General features: G+C 40.7%; 1 protein-coding gene across 2 annotated transcripts in view; it reads left to right on the forward strand.

Annotated features, from left to right (window-relative positions):
- The first annotated feature begins 5,723 nt into the window (after positions 1-5,723).
- Positions 5,724-22,564, forward strand: part of ARHGAP22 (Rho GTPase activating protein 22) — a 181,483-nt gene continuing 164,642 nt past the window's right edge. For both annotated transcript variants that reach the window (XM_050805127.1, XM_050805129.1), the window contains exon 1: positions 5,724-5,833. In XM_050805127.1, the coding sequence (XP_050661084.1) occupies positions 5,773-5,833 (61 nt within the window). In that variant the 5' untranslated portion in view covers positions 5,724-5,772. The remainder of the gene's footprint in view (positions 5,834-22,564) is intronic.

Genomic DNA, 22,564 nt, shown 5'->3' on the forward strand with positions numbered 1-22,564 from the left:
GGTAACTGTTTGTCCAAGTAACAATAGCAACAATGTGTTGGGTGATTATAACAGGTAGATAACCAAAGCGAATGTCAGTAATATTATAAGGAACAGGAGGGAGGAACTGGGAATACTGATAAAAGGAACCTGTACTATTTTTTAAGCAGTAGTGTTATTTAAGAATGGACTCAGATTAGCTGTAAATATATATTGCAAAATCTAGGGCAATAAGAAAATATTTTTTAAGAAGTATAATTGATATCCCAAGGAGAAATATATCATTTTAATTGGCTTATAACTATTAAAGAAGTTAAATAAATAACAATTTTCCAACAAAGTAAGCACTAGTTCTCAAGTGGTTTGACTGGTGTATTCTACCAAACACTTAAGGAAGAAATTAGATAAATTCTCCACAGTATCTTCCAGAATATAAAAGTGGAGGGAACACTTTCTAACTCATTCTGTCAGGCTAACAGCACCCTAGTACCCAAACCAGATAAAGACAAGAAAGAAGAGCTACATCAGTATCTTTTATGACTATAGATGTAAAAGTCCTTAGTGAAATATTGGCAAATTGAATCCAATAATGTACAAAAAGAATTATATACCACAACCAAGTGGAGTTTATTCCAGATATGGAAGACTGATTGAACACTCAAAAAACTATCATGTGGTAGTTAATATGTGATAAACAATGTGGTAACCCACCACATCAACAGTCTAAAGAGGAAAAATCACATGATCATATGAATTAATGCAGAAAAAACATTTGACAAAATCTAACACTCATTCATGATAAAAACTTTCAGCAAACTAGAAATAGAGGGAACTTCCTCAACTTGATAAAGAACATCCACAAAAACCGTACAGCAAAATTTATACTTAATTGTGAGAAACCAGATGTTCTCCCTCTATGTTCAGAGCAAGGCAAGGATGTCCCCTTTCACCGCTCTTATTCAACATTGTGCTGGAAGTCCTAGCAAATGCAGTAAGACAAGAGAAGGAAACCATATATATACAGAATGCAGGAAAAAATAAAATTGCCTTTTTTCACAGAAGACAGGATTGTCTATGCAGAAAATTCCACAAAATTGATGGAAAAAAAGTCTTGCAACTTGTAAGTGATTATAGCAAGTCACAGGATATAAGGTTAATATCCAAAATCAATGCCTTTTTTATACCAACAATGAACAGCTGGAATTTGAAAATAAAAGCACAATACCATTTACATTAGCACAAAAATTAAATACCTATAAATCTAACAAAATATGTACATGATCTCTATGCAGAAAAGTATAAAACTCTGATTAATGAAATCTAAGAAAATCAAAATAAATGGAGAGACGTTCCACTTTCATGGATTGGAAGATTCAGTATTGTTAAGATGTCACTTCCAGGCTGGGCACGGTGGCTCACGCCTGTAATCCCAATACTTTGGGAGGCCGAGGCAGGTGGATCACGAGGTCAAGAGATCGAGACCATCCTGGCCAACATGGTGAAACCCCATCTCTATTAAAAATACAAAAATTAGCTGAGCGTGGTGGCAGGCACCTGTAGTCCCAGCTACTCAGGAGGCTGAGGCAGGAAAATTACTTGAACCTGGGAGGCAGAGATTGCAGTGAGCTGAGATTGCGCCACTGCACTCCAGCCTAGAGACAGAGCAAGACTCCGTCAAAAAAAAAAAAGTAACTTCTTTCTAACTTGGTATATAGACTCAGTACAATCCCAATCAAACTCCTAGCAAGCTATTTTGTGCTTTTCCATACACCAGCAATGAACAATTGAAAGTTGAAATCAATTTTTTTAATCTGTCATTTAAAATAACACCAAAAGAATGAAATATTTACTTATAAAACTAACAAAACAGGCATAGGATCTATTGCAGAAAACCACAAAACATTGATGGAAAAAAAATCAGAGATTGAAATAGAGAGCTATTCTGTGTTTGTGGATTGGAAGACTCCATATTATTTAAATGTCAACTATTCCCAAATTGATCTATATAGATTCAGTGAATTCTCTTTTTTTTTTTTTTTTTTTTTTTTTTTTTTGAAACGGAGTCTAGCTCTGTTGCCCAGGCTGGAGTGCAATGGCCGGATCTCAGCTCACTGCAAGCCCCGCCTCCCGGGTTCACGCCATTCTCCTGCCTCAGCCTCCCGAGTAGCTGGGAGTACAGGCGCCCGCCACCTCGCCCGGCAAATTTTTTTTTTTTTTTTTTTTTTTTTGTATTTTAGTAGAGACGGGGTTTCACCGTGTTAGCCAGGATGGTCTCGATCTCCTAGATTCAGTGAATTCTCAATCAAAATCCTAGCAAGCATTGGCACACTGATTCTAAAATTTATATGGAAAGGCAAAAAATCTAGAATAACCAACACAGAAATGAAGGAATCACACAGCCTAAATTCAAGACTTACACTAAAATTACAGTAAAAAAAACAGGGTGATATGAGCAAAAGGATAGACACATGAAAGAATGGAATCAAATAGAGAAACAGGAATAGACCCACACAATTGTAGCTAACTGACCTTTCATAAGAAGTCAAGGTAATTCAATGGAGAAAGGATAGGCCTTACACCTTTTACAAAAATCAACTCGAAATGGATGGTAGACCTAAATACAAATATACAAAATATGAAGTTTCTAGAAGAAAACAGGAGATAATCTAGATGACCTTGTGATTGACACCCATGGAGAGGGCAGGAAGCAGGAATGAGCAAAAGGCGAAATCAGACTGCAATGCAGGCACAACAGCAGCCTCAGTGGACTCCATACTTAGCTCTGAGGGTCAGCTGGGCTTTTCGGGCTGTCCTAAGCTGAGGCAAGAAGGCCAGGCCTCTATACCCCCAAAATGACCAGCCAGTGGTGGTGGCTGGCCCTGGTAAGGGAGTATGTCTCTGAGAAATTCCCAGTGGAGGCAAAGGCTGAAAGGGCTGGGTGTTAGCTGCTGGGAGCTAGTCCTGGGACATCTGGGTAGCACAACAGAGCCCATTCCAGGTATCTCTAGATTTTTACTGTTACACGTAATGCTGTGAATACACCTTTCCCTGCAAGATAAACTCCAAGGAGCAGACACATGGATCAGGGGTGTGCACTGTGTTCCTCCCTTAGTCACGGCCATGGCCACCACTGCATCTTGAGGGTGGTGGCCTCTCTCAGCTCGGACTCCCCAGGTTGGTGGATGGGAAGGCAAGCTTTGCTCCCCTTACTGCAAGATATGTCACTGTGGCCCCATGTCCTATCTGCACCGAATTTGATGACTCCAAGGGGCCACCTGGGGAATGGGAAGAGGTTTACATCCATTTTGTGATGAAATCCTATTGCTTTAATATACTTTGACTATATTGTCAAGGGCATGACTCAATAACTTTCAAAAAGTTCATATGCTTTAAATTTGCTAACAGGAGTCACCAGATGGAATCAAATGCCTTGAAAGCAGACTTCTGGACCTATGGAGTGGTTTGGGGCCTCGAGGTGGTAGGGTAGAGCCAAAGCCAACAGAACAGGCAGTCAACTCCATCATGCAAGTACCTTATGGTGGACATCTGTGCCCACATCCTTGCTATGGAAACAGACAGGGGCCACCTGGTGTTACTCAACCCAGCAGGCTTAGCCATCTGCTAGCCAGTGACCTTGCACACACTGGCTCTGAGTCTCACTTTTCTCTTAAAACAAGAATTAACAAGACATCTTTGGGTGGCCATGTGTGTAAATCAAGATATTGGGGCCTGGGGTGTGGTAGATGCTCAGCAAATGGTAACTGCTAAAACAAGGACTGTAATGCCTGTACTAATGGTAGACCTGCCACCGGGCACAGCATGCTCCTGGCCACATCAGGGCTGGTTCTGAGACTGCGTGAGTGCAGAACTGGAAAGCAGGGCCGTCTTGAACAGAGGGTGGCCGGTCAGGCACCCTGACGACTCCCAAGATAGACTCACTCACCCACTGCAAGGAAGAGAAGGAGGCCAGATGTCTGTCCCTGTGATGCCAGCTTGGCCATTGCCCTCCTTTCTTTGAGTCCCAGAGAACTGTATTAATACGTTTTACTTGGGACTGATTCTTCAAGCAACTCTTGTGCAGGGTAAGGAACTGAAGTATAGACAGTAACTTTCTACAAATGACAAAGATGCCTCTTCCTCTGGGCTGAGCCAGCCTCACACCAGACCCCGTAGCGTGTCCAGTAGAGCACCTGGTGGCCTGAATGAAGTGCCCACGTACCTCAGCCAGCCACACCGGAGGCCGGGCCCAAAGTGCCCCTCACCCGGGGCCCTTTACAATGCATGCCTCACATTATCAGTTGGGATCTTTCATAACGCCCTTGGAATATCAGAGGAGACTGAAATTCAAAATTAAAAACTTGACCAGAGGAGCAAGATGCTGTGGGCATGAGCCCAAGCTTCCCAGTGACCTGCCCTGGGCAACCCTGTGTCCCCACTCAGCGTGGAGCACTAGCTCTCTCCCAAACCCTGTCCTGGCTGCTAGCCCAGATGGGAATGGGACAGGCCCTGCCTGCCATGCCTTGGACCTAGAGTGAGGACAGACATCCTCGGACAGCTGTCTTGCCCTCTCTGATTCTCCAATACCAGCTGGGTGTCCAACAGTTCAATTCAATTCAATTCAATTCAATTCAATTCAATTCAATTCAATTCAATTCAATTCAAGTCTGACATTAGCTCTCCAGAGCTAGTGCAGACCACACTGGTTAGGGCTCCGTCCCACAGGACCTCCCCCACTTCAGACGCAAATAGGTGCCCAGGCCATCCACACTCCGTCCTACTTGGCTGTGCATTAATAGATTCCCGCAACCCCTCCTCAGGTTTGATAATTCACTAGAATGACTCAGAAAACTCAGGAAAACACTTTACTGACATTTGCAGGTTAATGATAATGAATGCAACTCAGGACAGCCTGCTGCAGGAAATGCATTGGGCCAGGGAAGAGGGAGGGGCATGGAGCTTCCACTCTTCCTGCACACCCTTCTCCCAGAATCTCCATGTGTTCACCAACCCGGAAGCTCCCTGAACCCCATCGTATAGGGGTTTTTATGAAGGCTTCATTATGTAGGCATGATTAATCAAATCATTGGTCATTGGTGATTGGACTCAATCTCCAGCTCCTCTCTCCTTCCTGGAGGTCAAGGATAGGGCTGAAACTTGTAGCCCTCTAATCACATGGCTGGCTCCCCACCATGCCCAACCAGCTCCCACTCTCCCACAGTCACCTCCTTAACCTTGCCTCAGGTGCCTTTGAAAGGGGCTTGCTCTGAATTATCAAAAATGCTCCCCTCACTTCTGTCACTCAGGAAACTCCCAGGGTTTTAGGAGCTCTGTGCCTGGTACAAATATCAAATATCTATTTCCCATTGTACCACACCCTCCACGTGAGTGTCCTGGGGACGGGCGACTCTGTCTCTTGAGAGGGCACCTTCCACAGGGCTGGATATTGGGCTTCATGCAGCGTTGGTTGTCAGCAAATGTGCATGGAGGGAAAGGGTTGAGTATCTGCCATGATATTCAGGAAGTTCCGAACGTGCCATGGGTTTGGAACAGCGGCCAGGGCTTCAATTCTGAAGGCAAATGCTTAACAAATATCAATGTAGCACCTCCTAGCAGCCACATTAATAGCCTACTGGATTTCAGAACCATCTAGAAGCTCCATCTGTTTTTCACAGGTTTTCACAAAGACACTGAGGGGTAGATGTCCTTGGTCCTGATGGGGTCCCCAAGATTGAGACCCTGGGGGCATCAGAATTCCTACTCAGCCTGTTTGTTGACAACACCCCTCCAGTTTCCATGCTGGGCTCCTGGTCTGGAATCAGGACAAGAAAAAGACAAACCCAAGAAAGCCTCCTAGGTGAGTCTCTCTTATAATTGGATCTGATTTAGCGGGGGATAGGGTTAGCTATTGCAGTGTAAGAAACCAGCATAATATCAGGACGTCAAATAGTATGCTAATATCCACGTTGCTGGGCCAAAAATGGGATTGATGGGACCACATGTCTCTCATGGAGACTTTTACAGTCAATCTACCAAAGGAGGGACATGGCTGCTTTTGAGAACTGGAAACTCATTTGCCCAGGTCTCTCCTGGGACTAGAAATGCTGGTAGTGAGCTGAGCATTTGGGGAAGCAGTTTCTGTTCTAGGTGACAATGGTGTCATAGGGCTACATGCTGTGCACATGTAAACACACTCCTTTGCTTGGGTCCCAGGATGGCTGGGTGTGGATAGGTATGGAGCACAGATCATCCCTGGAAGCCTGGAAGCTGAGGCACATTCAGATCTTCCCTCCTCTGAGTTTGATCTGAGCCAGAAGAAAAGCCCAGCAAAGCAGGGGTATGTGTGTGTGTGTGTGTGTGTGTGTGTGTGTGTGTGTGTGTGTGTGTGTACGTTGTAGGAAGGCCCTTCCTTTGCAAAAAGGTGCAATGTGAGCACCGTCTGTCTAGTTCCTGCTAGAATCAGACATCCTTAAACAGAAGAGAAGTGCTTCAGGGTGAAAATGCAAAATAACAGCACGGGAAGGCATGGCTCTTGAGTGTATTGCAAGTATCAAGCACATGTTTTTTTTTTTTTTAATTTTTATTATACTTTAAGTTCTACGGTACATGTGCACAATGTGCAGGTTTGTTACATATGTATACTTGTGCCATGTTGGTGTGCTGCACCCATCAACTTGTCAGCACCCATCAACTCGTCATTTACATCAGGTATAACTCCCAATGCCATCCCTCCCCACTCCCCTCTTCCCATAATAGGCCCCGATGTGTGATGTTCCCCTTCCAGAGTCCAAGTGATCTCATTGTTCAATTCCCACCTTTGAGTGAGAACATGCGGTGTTTGGTTTTCTGTTCTTGCACCATTTATTAAATAGGGAATCCTTTCCCCATTTCTTGTTTTTGTAAGGTTTGTCAAAGATCAGATGGCTGTACATGTGTGGTATTATTTCTGAGGGCTCTGCTCTGTTCCATTGGTCTATATCTCTGTTTTGGTACCAGTACCATGCTTTTTTGATTACTGTTGCCTTGTAGTATAGTTTGCAGTCAGGTAGCATGATGCCTCCAGCTTTGTTCTTTTGACTTAGGATTGTCTTGGCAATGCGGGCTCTTTTGTGGTTCCATATGACCTTTAAAGCAGTTTTTTCCAATTCTGTGAAGAAAGTCATTGGTAGCTTGCTGGGAATGGCATTGAATCTATAAATTACCTTGGGCAGTATGGCCATTTTCACGATATTGATTCTTCCTATCCATGAGCATGGTATGTTCTTCCATTTGTTTGTGTCCTCTTTTATTTCACTGAGCAGTGGTTTCTAGTTCTCCTTGAAGAGGTCCTTCACATCCCTTGTAAGTTGGATTCCTAGGTATTTTATTCTCTTTGAAGTAATTGTGAATGGGAGTTCATTCATGATTTGGCTCTCTGTTTGTCTGTTACTGGTGTATAAGAATGCTTGTGATTTTTGCACATTAATTTTGTATCCTGAGACTTTGCTGAAGTTGCTTATCAGCTTAAGGAGATTTTGGGCTGAGACGATGGGGTTTTCTAAATATACAATCATGTCATCTGCAAACAGGGACAACTTGACTTCTTCTTTTCTTAACTGAATACTCTTTATTTCTTTCTCTTGCCTGATTGCCCTAGCCAGAACCTCCAACACTATGTTGAACAGGAGTGGTGAGAGAGGGCATCCCTGTCTTGTGCCAGTTTTCAAAGGAAATGCTTCCAGTTTTTGCCCATTCAGTATGATATTGGCTGTGGGTTTGTCATAAATAGCTCTTATTATTTTGAGATACGTTCCATCAATACCGAATTTATTGAGAGTTTTTAGCATGAAGGGCTGTTGAATTTTGTCAAAGGCCTTTTCTGCATCTATTGAGATAATCATGTGGTTTTTGTCTTTGGTTCTGTTTATATGCTGGATTACATTTATTGATTTGTGTATGTTGAACCAGCCTTGCATCCCAGGGATGAAGCCCACTTGATCATGGTGGATAAGCTTTTTGATGTGCTGCTGGATTCGGTTTGCCAGTATTTTATTGAGGATTTTTGCATCGATATTGGATGCAAAAATATGAGGATTTGCATCATCAGGGATATTGGTCTAAAATTCTCTTTTTTTGTTGTGTCTCTGCCAGGCTTTGGTATCAGGATGATGTTGGCCTCACAAAATGATTTAGGGAGGATTCCCTCTTTTTCTATTGATTGGAATAGTTTCAGAAGGAATGGTACCAGCTCCTCCTTGTACCTCCAGTAGAATTCGGCTGTGAATCCATCTGGTCGTGGACTTTTTTTAGTTGGTAGGCTATTAATTATTGCCTCAATTTCAGAGCCTGCTATTGGTCTATTCAGGGATTCAACTTCTTCCTGGTTTAGTCTTGGGAGAGTGTAAGTGTCCAGGAATTTATCCATTTCTTCTAGGTTTTCTAGTTTATTTACGTAGAGGTGTTTATAGTATTCTCTGATGGTAGTTTGTATTTCTGTGGGGTTGGTGGTGATATCCCCTTGATCATTTTTTATTGTATCTATTTGATTCTTCTCTCTTTTCTTCTTCATTAGTCTTGCTAGTGGTCTATCAGTTTTGTTGATCTTTTCAAAAAACCAGCTCCTGGATTCATTGATATTTTGGAGGGTTTTTTGTGTCTCTAGCTCCTTCAGTTCTGCTCTGATCTTAATTATTTATTGCCTTCTCCTAGCTTTTGAGTGTGTTTGTTCTTGCTTCTCTAGTTCTTTTAATTGTGATGTTAGGGTGTCAATTTTAGACCTTTCCTGCTTTCTCTTGTGGGCATTTAGTGCTATAAATTTCCCTCTACGCACTGCTTTAAACGTGTCCCAGAGATTCTGGTATGTTGTATCTTTGTTCTTATTGGTTTCAAAGAATGTCTTTATTTCTGCCTTCATTTCGTTATGTACCCAGTAGTCATTCAGGAGCAGGTTGTTCAGTTTCCATACAGTTCAGCGGTTTTGATTGATTTTCTTAGTCCTGAGTTCTAGTTTGATTGCACTGTGGTCTGAGAGACAGTTTGTTATAATTTCTGTTCTTTTACATTTGCTGAGGAGTGCTTTACTTCCAACTATGTGGTCAATTTTGGAAGAAGGGCAATGTGGTACTGAGAAGAATATATATTCTGTTGATTTGGGGTGGAGAGTTCTGTAGATGTCTATTAGGTCCACTTGGTGCTGTGTTGAGTTGAATTCCTGGATATCCTTGTTAACTTTCTGTCTCATTGATCTGTCTAATGTTGACAGTGGGCTGTTGAAGTCTCCCGTTATTATTGTATGGGAGTCTAAGTCTCTTTGTAAGTCTCTAAGGACTTGCTTTATGAATCTACGTGCTCCTGTATTGCGCGAATATATATTTAGGATAGTTAGCTCTTCTTGTTGAATTGATCCCTTTACCATTATATAATGGCCTTCTTTGTCTCTTTTGATCTCTGTTGGTGTAAAGTCTGTTTTATCAGAGACTAGGATTGCAACCCCTGCTTTTCTTTGTTCTCCTTTTGCTTGGTAGATCTTCCTCCATCCCTTTATTTTGAGCCTATGTGTGTCTCTGCATGTGAGATGGGTCTCCTGAATACAGCAAATGGATGGGTCTTGACTCTTTATCCAATTTGCCAGTCTGTGTCTTTTAATTGGACCATTTAGTCCATTTACATTTAAGGTTAATATTGTTATGTGTGAACTTGATCCTGTTATTGTGATATTAGCTGGTTATTTTGCTCGTTAGTTGATGCTGTTTCTTCCTAGCATCAATGGTCTTTACATTTTGGCATGTTTTTGCAATGGCTGGTACCAGTTGTTCCTTTCCATGTTTAGTGCTTCCTTCAGGATCTCTTGTAGGGCAGGCCTGGTGGTGACAAAATCTCTAAGCATTTGCTTCTCTGTAAAGGATTTTATTTCTCCTTCACTTATGAAGCTTAGTTTGGCTGGATATGAAATTCTGGGTTGAAAATTCTTTTTTTTAAGAATGTTGAATATTGGCCCCCACTCTCTTCTGGCTTGTAGAGTTTCTGCCGAGAGATCTGCTGTTAGTCTGATGGGCTTCCCTTTGTGGGTAACCCGACCTTTCTCTCTGGCTGCCCTTAATATTTTTTCCTTCATTTCAACTTTGGTGAATCTGACAATTATGTGTCTTGGAGTTGCTCTTCTCGAGGAGTATCTTTGTGGCGTTCTTTGTATTTCCTGAATTTGAATGTTGGCCTGCTCTACTACGTTGGGGAAGTTCTCCTGGATGATATTCTGAAGAGTGTTTTCCAGCTTGGTTCCATTTTCCCCCTCACTTTCAGGCACACCAGTCAGATGTAGATTTGGTCTTTTCACATAATCCCATATTTCTTTGAGGCTTTGTTCATTTCTTTTTACTCTTTTTTCTCTAAACTTCTCTTCTCACTTCATTTCATTCATTTGATCATCAATCACTGATACTCTTTCTTCCAGTTGATCAATTTGGTTACTGAAGCTTGTGCATTTGTCACGTAGTTCTCATGTCATGGTTTTCATCTCTATCAGTTTGTTTATGGACTTCTCTGCATTGGTTATTCTAGTTATCCATTTTTCCATTCTTTTTTCAAGATTTTTAGTTTCTTTGCACTGGGTAGGTAGTTCCTCCTTTAGCTCTGAGAAGTTTGATCAACTGAAGTCTTCTTCTCTCAGCTCGTCAAAGTCATTCTCCATCCAGCCTTGTTCCATTGCTGGTGATGAGTTGCGTTCCTTTGGAGGGGGAGATGCACTCTGATGTTTTGAATTTCCAGCTTTTTTGCACTGCTTTTTCCCCATCTTTGTGGTTTTATCTGCCTTTGGTCTTTGAAGATGGTGACGTACTGATGTGGTTTTGGTATGGGTGTCCTTTCTGTTTGTTAGTTTTCCTTCTAACAGTCAGGACCCTCAGCTGCAAGTCTGTTTGAGTTTTCTTGAGGTCCACTCCAGACCCTGTTTGCCTGGGTATCAGCAGCGGAGGCTGCAGAAGGTAGAATATTGATGAACAGTAAGTGTTGTTGTCTGATTCTTGCTCTGGAAGCTTCATCTCAGAGGTGTACCCAGCCGTGTGAGGTGTGAGATGTCAGTCTGCACCTCAGTTGAAAATGCAGAAATCACCCATCTTCTGTGTCACTCACGCTGAGAGCTGGAGGCTGGAGCTGTTCCTATTCGACCATCTTCGCAAGATGGATTTTTTAAAAGCCACATGATCTAACAATATGCTGTCTAGGAAGACTTTAGATTCAATGGCACCAATAGGTTGAATGTGACAGAAAAAAGTACACTATGAAAAGAATAACCAAAGGAGAGGGGGAGTGGCTACACTAAAATTAAACAAAATAGACTTTAGGACAGAAATTATTACAAAGGAGAAAGAAGGATAATATATATTAGTAAAAGCATTAATCTTTCCAGAAGATATAACAATATAAACATATATTCACCTAGCTAGAGCACCAAAGTCCATGAAGCAAAACCAGAAAGACTTAGAGAGAAAGAAATGGTGCAACAATAATAACTGGAAACTTCAGTATCTCAATTCCAATAATAGAATAACTAGTCGAAAGGCCAGCAATGAAATAAGACTTCAACAACATTATAAATCAACTAAACCTTTTTTCTACAGTCACCACTCTATGCCCCAACATGCCCTGAGTTTGAAGGCTGAGGTCACCCAGGACCAAATGTAGTATCTAGATTTTCTATGTACTATGTAAATGTACTATTCCAGATTTTCGATGGAGGATGCTAGGATAAACAATAGTGTGATTTATACTTTTAACAAATCTGGCATATCTAAATCCTCCACCATTTGGAGTACACAATAGTTACCATTTACTTAAATTATTTTCTGAATAAGAATCCAACTTAAGGTATTCAGTGTGTAATTGAATAAATATTGTTCAAATATGAATTGCATAGGAAGCTGAGTATATAAGATTTTAAATGATCTGAAAAGTATTATTATCAAAATGACAGAGATGACAACATGTTTACATGAGGCAAGTTTAAACCAACCAAAATAAATGAGGCAAAAATGCAAAAATAAGGACAACTTATTGCAAAAAAAATAGAGAAATATAAAGCTGTAATGGAGATGTACATACCTTTAAAAAGATAACTTACTAAAAATGCAAGTATAATGTACTTTCATATACAATGAAAGAGTCTTAAACAAAGGTATGTAGGAATAGCCTGGATGGCTGTGCAAAGGCAGTCATGTATTGGGTTTTCTGGAAAGAGCAGTCATCAGTTGCAAGTAACACACCAAGCTTACTAGAGTGCTCTGCACATCCTGTTCTTCACCTCTTGATGTGGGACCCCCACTTTTGTGAAGTGACAGTGAAGGCCATGGTGTTTGTGATTGGCAGCCTGAACTCCTCCCTCTGAGGAAGGTAAAGCAGCAAGTCCATGGAGCCTGGGCCTCGAGCCCCAGTGCACTGGTGAATTTGACCAGAGAGTAGGGAGACGTCTTGTCATGGATGTTGAAATTAATGTGAAACTCCAACCTAAATGTCTGTCTATGGGCAGAGGGGTGGCTCCCTATTCTGCACCCTACATACTTTGTTCACTACCTCTGTGAGAGAACTAACATTCCCACTCTCCACCCACAGCCTATGGGCTAGTTCCTCTCCCCATGCTGGATTCCAGCTCAGACCCTAGCATAGCTCCTGAGCAGTACAAAATGGCATAGTCAGAGCTTTGGGAGGCTGGAAACTGAGCAGAAGAGTTGGATAGTCTAGGCAAGGAATGATCAAGGCCCCAACTGAAGCAAAATGGAAATGATTTCCATAGTCGGGTGAAAACAACTGTGGCACTGCACAATGGGAATCCATGAAGATAAAGAGCCAGAATATGTGAGTGTGACTCCTGGCTCCGTCACTCTTGATCTGAGTGACTCGAGAAAATCCCTCAACATCTCTGAACCTGCTTCTCCATCTGACCAATAGATATGATAATGTCTGCCCTACCTATCTGAGATGGGCAACGATAAGATAGGAAGACAGTGTATGAAAAACACTTCAGAAACTGTCAAAACTTAAAAAAAAAATGCACAAGCATGTGTATAAACACACTGCTCCATTGCTTAGGATGAGCAAGAATCAACTGTGCTCCAACCCAATAAACTCTATGAGGAACCGTATTGATTCATTCTTTCCCAACACTTTGGCCCAGAAAGCTGTATTTTCATATCTTGAAGTAAATCTATTTTCTTACTGATCAAAGGTAATACACTTAAGTGTATCACACATTAAAATAGTTTGCTCGTTAGCTTTCCAGTTTGTTTGCAAATCAAATTATTTGGTGTTCTTTTGTTTTTGAAGTATTTGAGTTCCTTGTATATAATGGATATTAATCCCTTGTCAGATAAATAGTTTGCAAATATTTTTTTCCATACTGCAGCTTGTCTATTCATTCTTTTGGTTGTCTCCTTTGCTTTGCAGAAGATTTTTAGTTTGATGTAATCTTATTTGTCTATTTTTTCTTCTGCTGCCTTTGTGTTTGAGGTCTTCTTCATAAAATCTTTACTCAGACCAATGTCCTGAAGTATTTTCCTGATGTTTTATTTTAGTAGTTTTTAAATTTTAGGTCTTACATTTAAGTCTTTAATCCATTTTGTGTTGATTTTAGTAGATAATGTGAGAGAGAAGTCTAGTTTCATTTATCTGCACGTAGATCACATAGATATCCAGTTTCCCTCAACATCATTTATTAAAGAGACTGTCCTTCCCCCAATATATGCTCTTGTGCCTTTGTCAAAAATCAGTTGGCTGTAAATATGTGGATTTATTTCTGTGCTCTCTATTCTCTGCCATTGGTCTATGTGTCTGTTTTTATGCCAGTATCATGCTGTTTGGTTTCCAACCCTTTGAGTTTATTTTTAAGTTCAGTAGTGTGATGCCTCCAGCTTTATTCATCATGCTCAGTATTCCTTTGACTACTTGGGGTCTTTTGTGATTCCATACAATGTTGGGCTCATTTTTTCCATTTCTATGAAGAATGTTGTTGGTATTTTACAGAGATTGCACTGAATCTGCAGAGAGCTTTCGGTAAGATTGTCATTTTCACAATATTAATTATTTCAATTCATGAATATATGATGCCTTTCTATTTTTGTGTGTTCTTTTCAATTTATTTCATCAGCGTTTCATAGTTTTCCTTGTAGATATCCTTCACCACCTTGGTTAAACTTATTCCTGAGTATTTTTTCTGTAGCTGTTGTAAACAGGATTGCTTTCTTCATATCTTTTTCCACTAGTTCATTGTTGGTGTATACAAACGCTATAGGCTTTTGTATGTTGATTTTGTATCCTACAACTTTACTGAACTTGTTTATTAGTTCTAAGAGTTGTTGATGGGGCTTTTGGGGTCTTCTAGATATAAGATCATGTTATTTGCAAAGAGGAACAATTTGACTTTCTCCTTTGCAACCTGGATGTTCCTTACATCTTTCTCAATTTATTCCTAATTGCTCAGGCTAGGTCTTCCAGTATTATGTTAAATAACAGTGGTGAGAGTGAGCATCCTTGTCTTGTTCCAAAGCCTAGAGGAAAAGTTTTCAGGTTTTCCCTATTCAGTATGATGTAGGCTGTGGTTTGTCATATATGGCCTTCATTGTATTGAGGTACATTCCTTTTGTACCTAAGAATTTTTTATCATGAAGCAATGTTGAATTTTATCGAATGCTTTTTATACATTTATTGAGATGATCACATGGCTCTTGTCCCTCATTATGTTGATCTAATATATCAAATTTATTGATTTGCATATGTGGAACCACACTTGCATCCCTGGGATAAATCCCACTTGATCATGGTGAATGATTTTTTTAACCTGCTGCTGGATTTGGTTTGCTAGTATTTTGTTGAGAATTTTTGCATCTATTTTCATCAGAGATAGTGACCTGTAGTTTTGTTGTTGGTGTTATTGTGTCCTTATCTGGTTTGGGCATCAGGGTATAGCTGGGCTCATAGAATGAATTTGGGAGAATTCCCTCCTCTTGAATTTTCTGGAAGAATTTAAGAAAAAACATTGTACTATTTCTTCTTTAAATGTTTGGTATAATTCTGCATTAGGTCCTGGGCTTTTCTTTGATGGGAGACATTTAATTACAGATTCAATTTCATTACTTGTAATTGGTCTGTTCAGGTATTCCATTTCTTCTTAGTTAAATCTTGGTAGGTTGTATCTGTCCAGAAATTTACTTATTTCCATTAGATTTGAAAATAATTTATTTATTTTCATTTGTTGGCATACAGTTGTACACATTAATCTCTAATGATCATTTGTATTTAGGTAGTTTCAGTTGTAATGTCTCCTCTTTTGTTTCTGATTGTATTTATTTGAGTCTTTTTCTTGTTTCATACTTGGTCTAGCTAATGGTTTGTCAATTTTGTTTATTTTTTCAAAAAACCAACTTTTCATTTTGTTGATATTTTGTATTTTTAGCCTCAGTTGCACTTAAATCTGCTCTGGTATTTATTATTTATTTTCTTCTACTAATTTTGGGTTTGGTTTGTTCTTGCTTTTCTAGATTCTTGAGATGCATTACTAGGCTTATTTGAAATCTTTCTACTTTTTTGATATAGCATTTTTTGCTGTAAACTTTCTCTCAATATTGTTTTTGCTGTGTCACAAAGATTTTTATATGTTGTGCTTCTGTTTTCATTTGTTACAAGAAAGGTTTTTAAATGTCTTTATCAATCTATTGGTTGGTCAAGAGCATGTTGTTTAATTTTCATGCGTTTGCATGATTTTGAAAGCTCCTCTTGTAATCGATTTCTAGTTTTATTCTAATGTGATCAGAAAAGATACTTGAAACATTTCAATTATTTTACATTGTTGAGACTTGTTTTAATCCTACAATGTGGTATATCCTGGACAATATTCCACATGCTGATGAAAAGAATGTATATTCTGCAGCTGTAGGATGAAGTGTTCTGTAAATGTTTGTTAGGTCCATTTGTTCTAAAGTGCAGTTTAAGTTCAATGTCTCTTTGTTAATTTTCTGTCTAAATTATCTGTCTAGTACTGAGACTGAAGTATTGAAGTTCACAATTATCATTGTATTTAGGGTCTATGTCTCTATTTAGCTTTAATAATATTTGCTTTGTATATCTGAGTGGTCCAGTGTTGGGTGCATAGGGGATTATATCTTAATTTAGGACACTCTAGTTTGGATTAATGCCAACTTAATATCAATAGTATTACAAAAACTTTTTTTTCTATATATCTCTGTTCCCACCTGCCAAATTTATGTTACTATCACCAGTTACATCTGTATACATTGTAGGCCTATTAATGTGTATGACAAGTCATTTATCTGCTTTTAGGATTCTCTCCCTGACACTGGCTTTTGACAGTTTGATTATAATGTGACTTAGTACAAATCTCTGAGTTTATTCTATGTGGGATTCACTGAGGTTGTGATATGTAGAGTCATGTCTTTCATCAGATTTGGAAAGTGAACATTATTCCTTGAAAGTGACCATTATTTCTTTTTCTCTTTTCTTTCTTGGACTTCTTCTATGCATATGTAGGCATATCTAGGAGACATTGCAGGTTCAATTCCAGACCATCACAATAAAGTAAATGTCACAAAAAGAAAGCCACATATATGTTTGGTTTCCCAGTGCAAATGGAAGTTATATTTTCACTATATTGTAGTCCATTAAGCATAAAATATATATAATTAAATTTTAAAATGCTTTATTGCCAAAAACTGTTGACACCGTGACACTAAGTGAGCACATACTACTGGAAAATTGGCACTGATAGACTCATTTGACACAGCATTGCCACAGATTTTTAATTTGTAAAAAATGCAATATCTGCCAAGTGGAATAAAGTAAAGCACAATAAAGCAGAGCTCGATAAAACAGGATATTCTTGTACTTGACAATATCCTACAGGCATCTTAGGCTTTGTTCATCTTCTTCATTCTTCTTTTTTCTGTTCCTCAGACTGAATAATTTCATTTGACCTTCTTCACATTTACTAATTTTTTATTTTGCTAGCTCAAATCTGTTCTTGAGTCTCTCTAGTGAATTTTTTTATTTCAGTTATTGTACTTTCCCAACTCTTGAATTTCTGTTTGGTCTTTTTATACAATTTCTCTGTATTGATGTTCAGTATTTGATGATACATCATTCTCCCAATTACCTTTAGATCTTTGTACATGGTTTCCTTAAATCTTTAAATATATTTTAAATAGCTGATTTAAAGTCTTTGTCTAGTAAGTCCAGTATCTGAACTCCATTATGGACAGTTCTACTGATTGACTTTTCCCATTTAAAAAAGCCGTACTTTGTATAGCTTTGTTTCTGGACAATATTTTTTGTTTCTTTTCATGCTTCATAATTTCTTGTTGAAAACTGGGCACTTTGAATTATATCATATGGCAATTCTGGAAATCAGATTTTCTCTTCTTTCCAGGATTTGTTGTTGCTGCTTGTTGTAGTTTCCATCATTTATTGTTTAATAACTTTTCTGAAATAATTTTTGTGAGTTATGTATTCTTTATCATGTGTGTTCATTGAAGTCTTTGTTCCATTAGCTTAATGGTCAGTGAGCAATTTGACAGAGATTTCTTTAAACACCTGGGGGCAAGGGGTGCTCCCATATCTTTGCTGTGGGGTTGTGTTGAAGACTCAGCCCAGAAGTTTACAACCGTGTCTTAGTTTTCACTTTCTGCTTGAGCAGAGTCTAGAAGTTGGCCTTAGGTTAAAGTTTCAGGTCTTTTGGGGTCTTTCCTAATCATGCACACAACCCTGGCATGTGTATGTATATGTTAGAGCTTTTCAAATCCTTACTCTTCAAAGCATCTTGTTTACCAGTCTTTTCTCCAGAGCTTTAGGTTAGTCTATTTTTTGCTCCAAATATTATCCATTGCCTGAGACAGTAGTGAGTAAAATATTTTTCTCTAAATGTTTCTGACAAAATTCCACAGATATCTACTTTAGCACTGGAAGAGTTCTGGGTTAGGTGACATGAAGGTAAGCCTTTGAACCAGCTTTTGGGTAGCTACCAAATAGGTCAAAACAAATAATTTTAGCTATTTGCAAATGAGGTCCATTGTGCTTCCTACAGTAATGAAACTGCTACCAGGGTTGTCATTTGCAAGACTCTTGCTAATTAGAGAGTTGGAATGGAACTAGGGTAAGTTAAAATGCAACCTTGCTGTTCTTACTGAGACTCAGCTGGGTTTTCCTGATAAAGCATTCCCCTGACTGATGCAAGCTGTTGGTTAGTTTCTAAAGTTCCAAAACACTGATTTGTCACTTTTTTGTTGTCGTTGCTGCTGCTGCTACAGGAGACAATTTTGAAATGTCTTACTCTGCCATTTTAACTGACGCCATTTTCCTCAGCTATTTATTTTTAAAATGAGTGTTCTGTATTATATTTAGCAGGCTGAGTATGGGTTTTTTTTGTTTTGTTTTGTTTTTTTGTTTTTTTGAGATGGAATCTCACTTGTCACCCAGGCTGGAGTGCAGTGGCATGATCTCAGCTCACTGCAAGCTCCGCCTCCCAGATTCACACCATTCTCCTGCCTCAGCCTCCCGAGTAGCTGGGACTACAGGCGCCCTCCACCACACCCGGCTAATTTTTTGTATTTTTAGTAGACACGGGTTTCACCGTGTTAGCCAGCATGGTCTCGATCTCCTGACCTCGTGATCCGCCCACCTTGGCCTCCCAAAGTGCTGGGATTACAGGCGTGAGCCACCGCGCCTGACCGGGGTTTTTTTCATGAGGGGATTTGGGGAGCATGTAATCCATAATGTTCCTGGAACTGGAATTCACCAGTCATTTTCACTCCACTTCAGTTTGGCATCCTACTCCACTCTTACAATGAATCTATTCTTGTTAAGGTTATAAACAACTCTCCTTTGCCAAATCCAGTAAATACTGACCTCTTCTCAACTGTCTAACCCTCTCATCAGCATTTGACAGAGTGAGACACTACCTTGTGAAAACACTAAACCTGTTTTGGCTTTTATGATACCATATTCCCCAGGGTTTTCTCCCATCTCTCTGCCCATATTTGGTTAGCTCCCTATCTTAGTCCATTTTATGCTGCTATAACAGAATACCACAGACTGAGTAATTTATAGTGAACATAAATGTATTTGGCTCACAGTTCTGGAGGATGGGAAGCCCAAGAGCATGGCACCAGCATCTGGTGAGGGCCTTCATGCTATGTCAGCCCCAGATGAAGACAGAAGGGCAAGTTAGGGCAAGTTAGGGCAAGAGAGAGCATTCAAGAGAACATCAACCCTGCTTTTATAACAATCCAATCTCACAATAATGACGTTAATTCGTTTATGAGGGCAGAGTCCTCATGGCCTGATCACCTCTTTAAAGACTCACATCTTAATAACATCAAAATGGCAATTAAATTTCAGCATGAGTTTTGGAGGGGACATTCAAGCCACAGCACTTCTTTAAATAAACTTTTATCCTCCTTCTAATAATCCCTACATGTTGGCGATTCTCATAGTTTGGTCCTAGCCTCTCTATTTTTCTTTTCTTGTTTTTTTTTTACATTCTTCTCAGTGGTCTATAAAAGTTATATTCCTAGCCAAAACTCTCCTCTAAACAGTATAGTCTTACATCCAATTCTCTTCTAAACTTCTCCACTTAGATGTACTTCTGTCATATACCACAAGGGCATGGCACCATGAAGTCTGGCCTAGGTCTAAGAACTAGCAAGACTGGAAACTTGGGTTTGGCTTAAGTTTCCTTCTATCTGGTTCCAATAATGGTCCAGAAATTAAGAAGATCAACTGATACAATGAATGCTTGGTTTAAGAAATTCAAACCAAGGGTTCTTCAAACGTACCATCTTCCTACTAAACTATAAAGCCCTTGTCTTTTTTTAACCAGGATAGATTAGTACTGAGGGTATTTGGCAACTAGGTGCTCATCAGTGACCTCCAAGAAAACAGTTTCTGTCACATGACAGTGGTAGTGATTACTGAGGCCATATCATGATGACAGGTATAAACTGCTCCATTAAGAAGCCTATGATGGGCAAGAGTGCCTTAAAAGAAGAGTCACTGAGGCTTCACTAAAGCAAGGGAGCACATGTGCACAAGGTTCCACAAAGGCCAAAGGTGTACACGGAGATGGGAGCTGGATTTTGAAACAGATGAGGACAAAATAAAGGTTGGGAGAAAAGAAGTGTTGGTCAGAGGTAGGAGGGCGTCATCCAGCAGCACCTTCTGGTGAGCTGAGATTACTATCAGTCCTAACCAAAAGTCCAGGGTTTCGAAGGATGGCCTGTAGTTTCCAGCCTGATACATACAGTGATGAGGCTGACAGTATAACTGGGGAAATAGGGAAGGAAATGCCATCAGTGAGAGAATGGACAAGTGGGGAACTGCACCATCTGTGCTGATTTAAAAGGATTAGGAAGTGAGAGAGGAGAACAGGAAAGGGGAACATGGCAGAGAGGCATAATGTGGGCATCAGTTAGAATTCTGTGGGTTGTGAGTCACAGAAAGGAAATCCAAACTAGCTAAAGCCAGAAAAGAGAATTTATTGGAAAAATCCTTTGGAAGCTGGAGGACCAGGTTGGAAAATGGACAGAATGGTAGTGGCTCCAGAGAACCTAAAAGCAAGAAGCACAAGTATAGTCTTCTTGCAGGAAGAGCCTGGGGAGGACACCCCTGCAGAGTGTCACTTGTGGAAAAGCCTCATCATCACAGCGGGTGTCATCACTGCCACCAGTGCTGAGAAGTGGACTCTGTCCATCTCTGGGTCACGCTCAAGATGAGATTCAAAACCCAGGCAGGGTCATCTGCTCAGCTGAGCCTCAGCCACATGACCATATCCAACTGCCTGCCAGAGATAGAACAGATCCATTCTTGTAGCTTCCGAAGAGGGAGATGAGGAATTCCTCCAAAACAGGGAGGGCCTAGATATGGTACAGCCAAAAAACAAGTTCCATTCCACTATAACAGATGAGGTGAAGAGGAGGCGTAATCTTGAGAGCCGGAAAGACTTGAGGGAGTTTGTCAACTTGGAAAAAAGCACCAATGAGGGAGAGATTAAAGATGCAAAAGGAGGGGAAATGGATAGAAAAGCAGGAGGAAGTTGACTGGGCGCGGTGGCTCAGGCCTGTAATCCTGGCGTTTTGGGAGGCCAAGGCGGGCAAATCATGAGGTCAGGAGTTCAAGGCCAGCCTGGCTAACATAGTAAAACGCTCTCTACTAAAAATACAAAAATTAGCTGTGTGTGATGGCACGCACCTATAGTCCCAGCTACTGAGGAGGCTGAGGCAGAAGAATTGCTTGAACCCAGGAGGCAGAGGTTGCAGTGAGCTGAGACCGCACCATTGTACTCCAGCCTGGGTGACAGAGCGAGACTCCGTCTCAAAAAAAAAGAAAAAAGGAAAGGAAAGGAAAGGAAAGGGAAAAAAGGAAAAAGAAAAGAAAAGAAAGCAGGAGGAAGTTACAGGAGGGATCAAGGGTGTGGCATCTGTGCAGAAGAGAGGGGCAGGGAGGAATTGGACTGTGGTGAGAGGTGTGAGCAATGAGAGAAGGCGCCTGGGAAATTTCCACTCTTTCCATCTGTTCCAATCCCTGCCTTAACACAGCAAGCAGGTATTTTTACAAGGGAGAAGGCTTGTTTTTCAATAATGCAAAGCTGATCACAATGGTGATTTATCGTTTTCTAAAATCTGACTCTTTACCTAAGTTTCAGGGAAGGGAATCATTTCAGACCCGCTTCCTTGTTGGTACCATTGTGGAAGGGCAGGGGTTGCCTTTGGAGCCTGGGCAGCTGATGCAGTGACCGCCCCCTTCTTTTCTAGGAAGGGAGGCGGCTTTTGGGAATCTCAGTGCGTCATGTTCCCAGGACCCAGAAACAGAACTGCCATATAGCGAGGACACGTTTCACTCTTTCATCTCAGCCTCTGACTCCTGGAAGCAGCGACCCTGCCTAGCCCAGGGTGTTAGGCCTTGTAAGCTAGCGTCCTCCCAAAGCCGCTTCCCAAGGTACCCTGTGAGAACCCAGCACTCACAGGCAGGGCCTGTGCTACTATCAGTCCTACACTCACTCTAATAGAAGCTTCCCCTTGTGAGAAACCCACAGACTTTACAGCTGAATAAATTCTTTATCTGAAAGTTGCTCAATTCAGTGGGGAGCCCACATAGTTGTCCAAGTGGATCAAAGAGTCCTAAGTGAGTAGTATTTCCCTGAATCCAACATTTACAGAGGCTTAAAATTGAGTCTGCAAGCTCTAAAGCCCAAGCGTGGTAGGCATGGAACTAAGCTGCTCTGAACCTGCTTCCGAAAAGGACTCACTGCCCAACTGCAGGAGTGAAGTCAGCTGACAGCTGCTGGCTGTTAGCTCTTTTAGGGTGAGGCTTAGCTTTCCAGCCAACTTCACTCTCTTCCTGGGTGGCTCCAAGCCAATGACTGCACAAGTCCTGGCCACCTCCGCCCAAAGCCAGGCCCCTCCAGTGGGTCATGTGCTCGGAGTGCCAGTTGGGCTGGCAGCAATACTGTCAGGTGTGCAGTGTGCTCTGATACCTTCCTCCCTGTCTCTGCTTCCCTCCTTTCCTGGGCAAAATATTAATCCCTAAAAAAACTCTTATCTCAGCATCTGCCACTGGA

Source organism: Macaca thibetana, chromosome 9, assembly GCF_024542745.1.
Source record: "Macaca thibetana thibetana isolate TM-01 chromosome 9, ASM2454274v1, whole genome shotgun sequence".
Lineage (NCBI taxonomy): Eukaryota > Metazoa > Chordata > Mammalia > Primates > Cercopithecidae > Macaca > Macaca thibetana.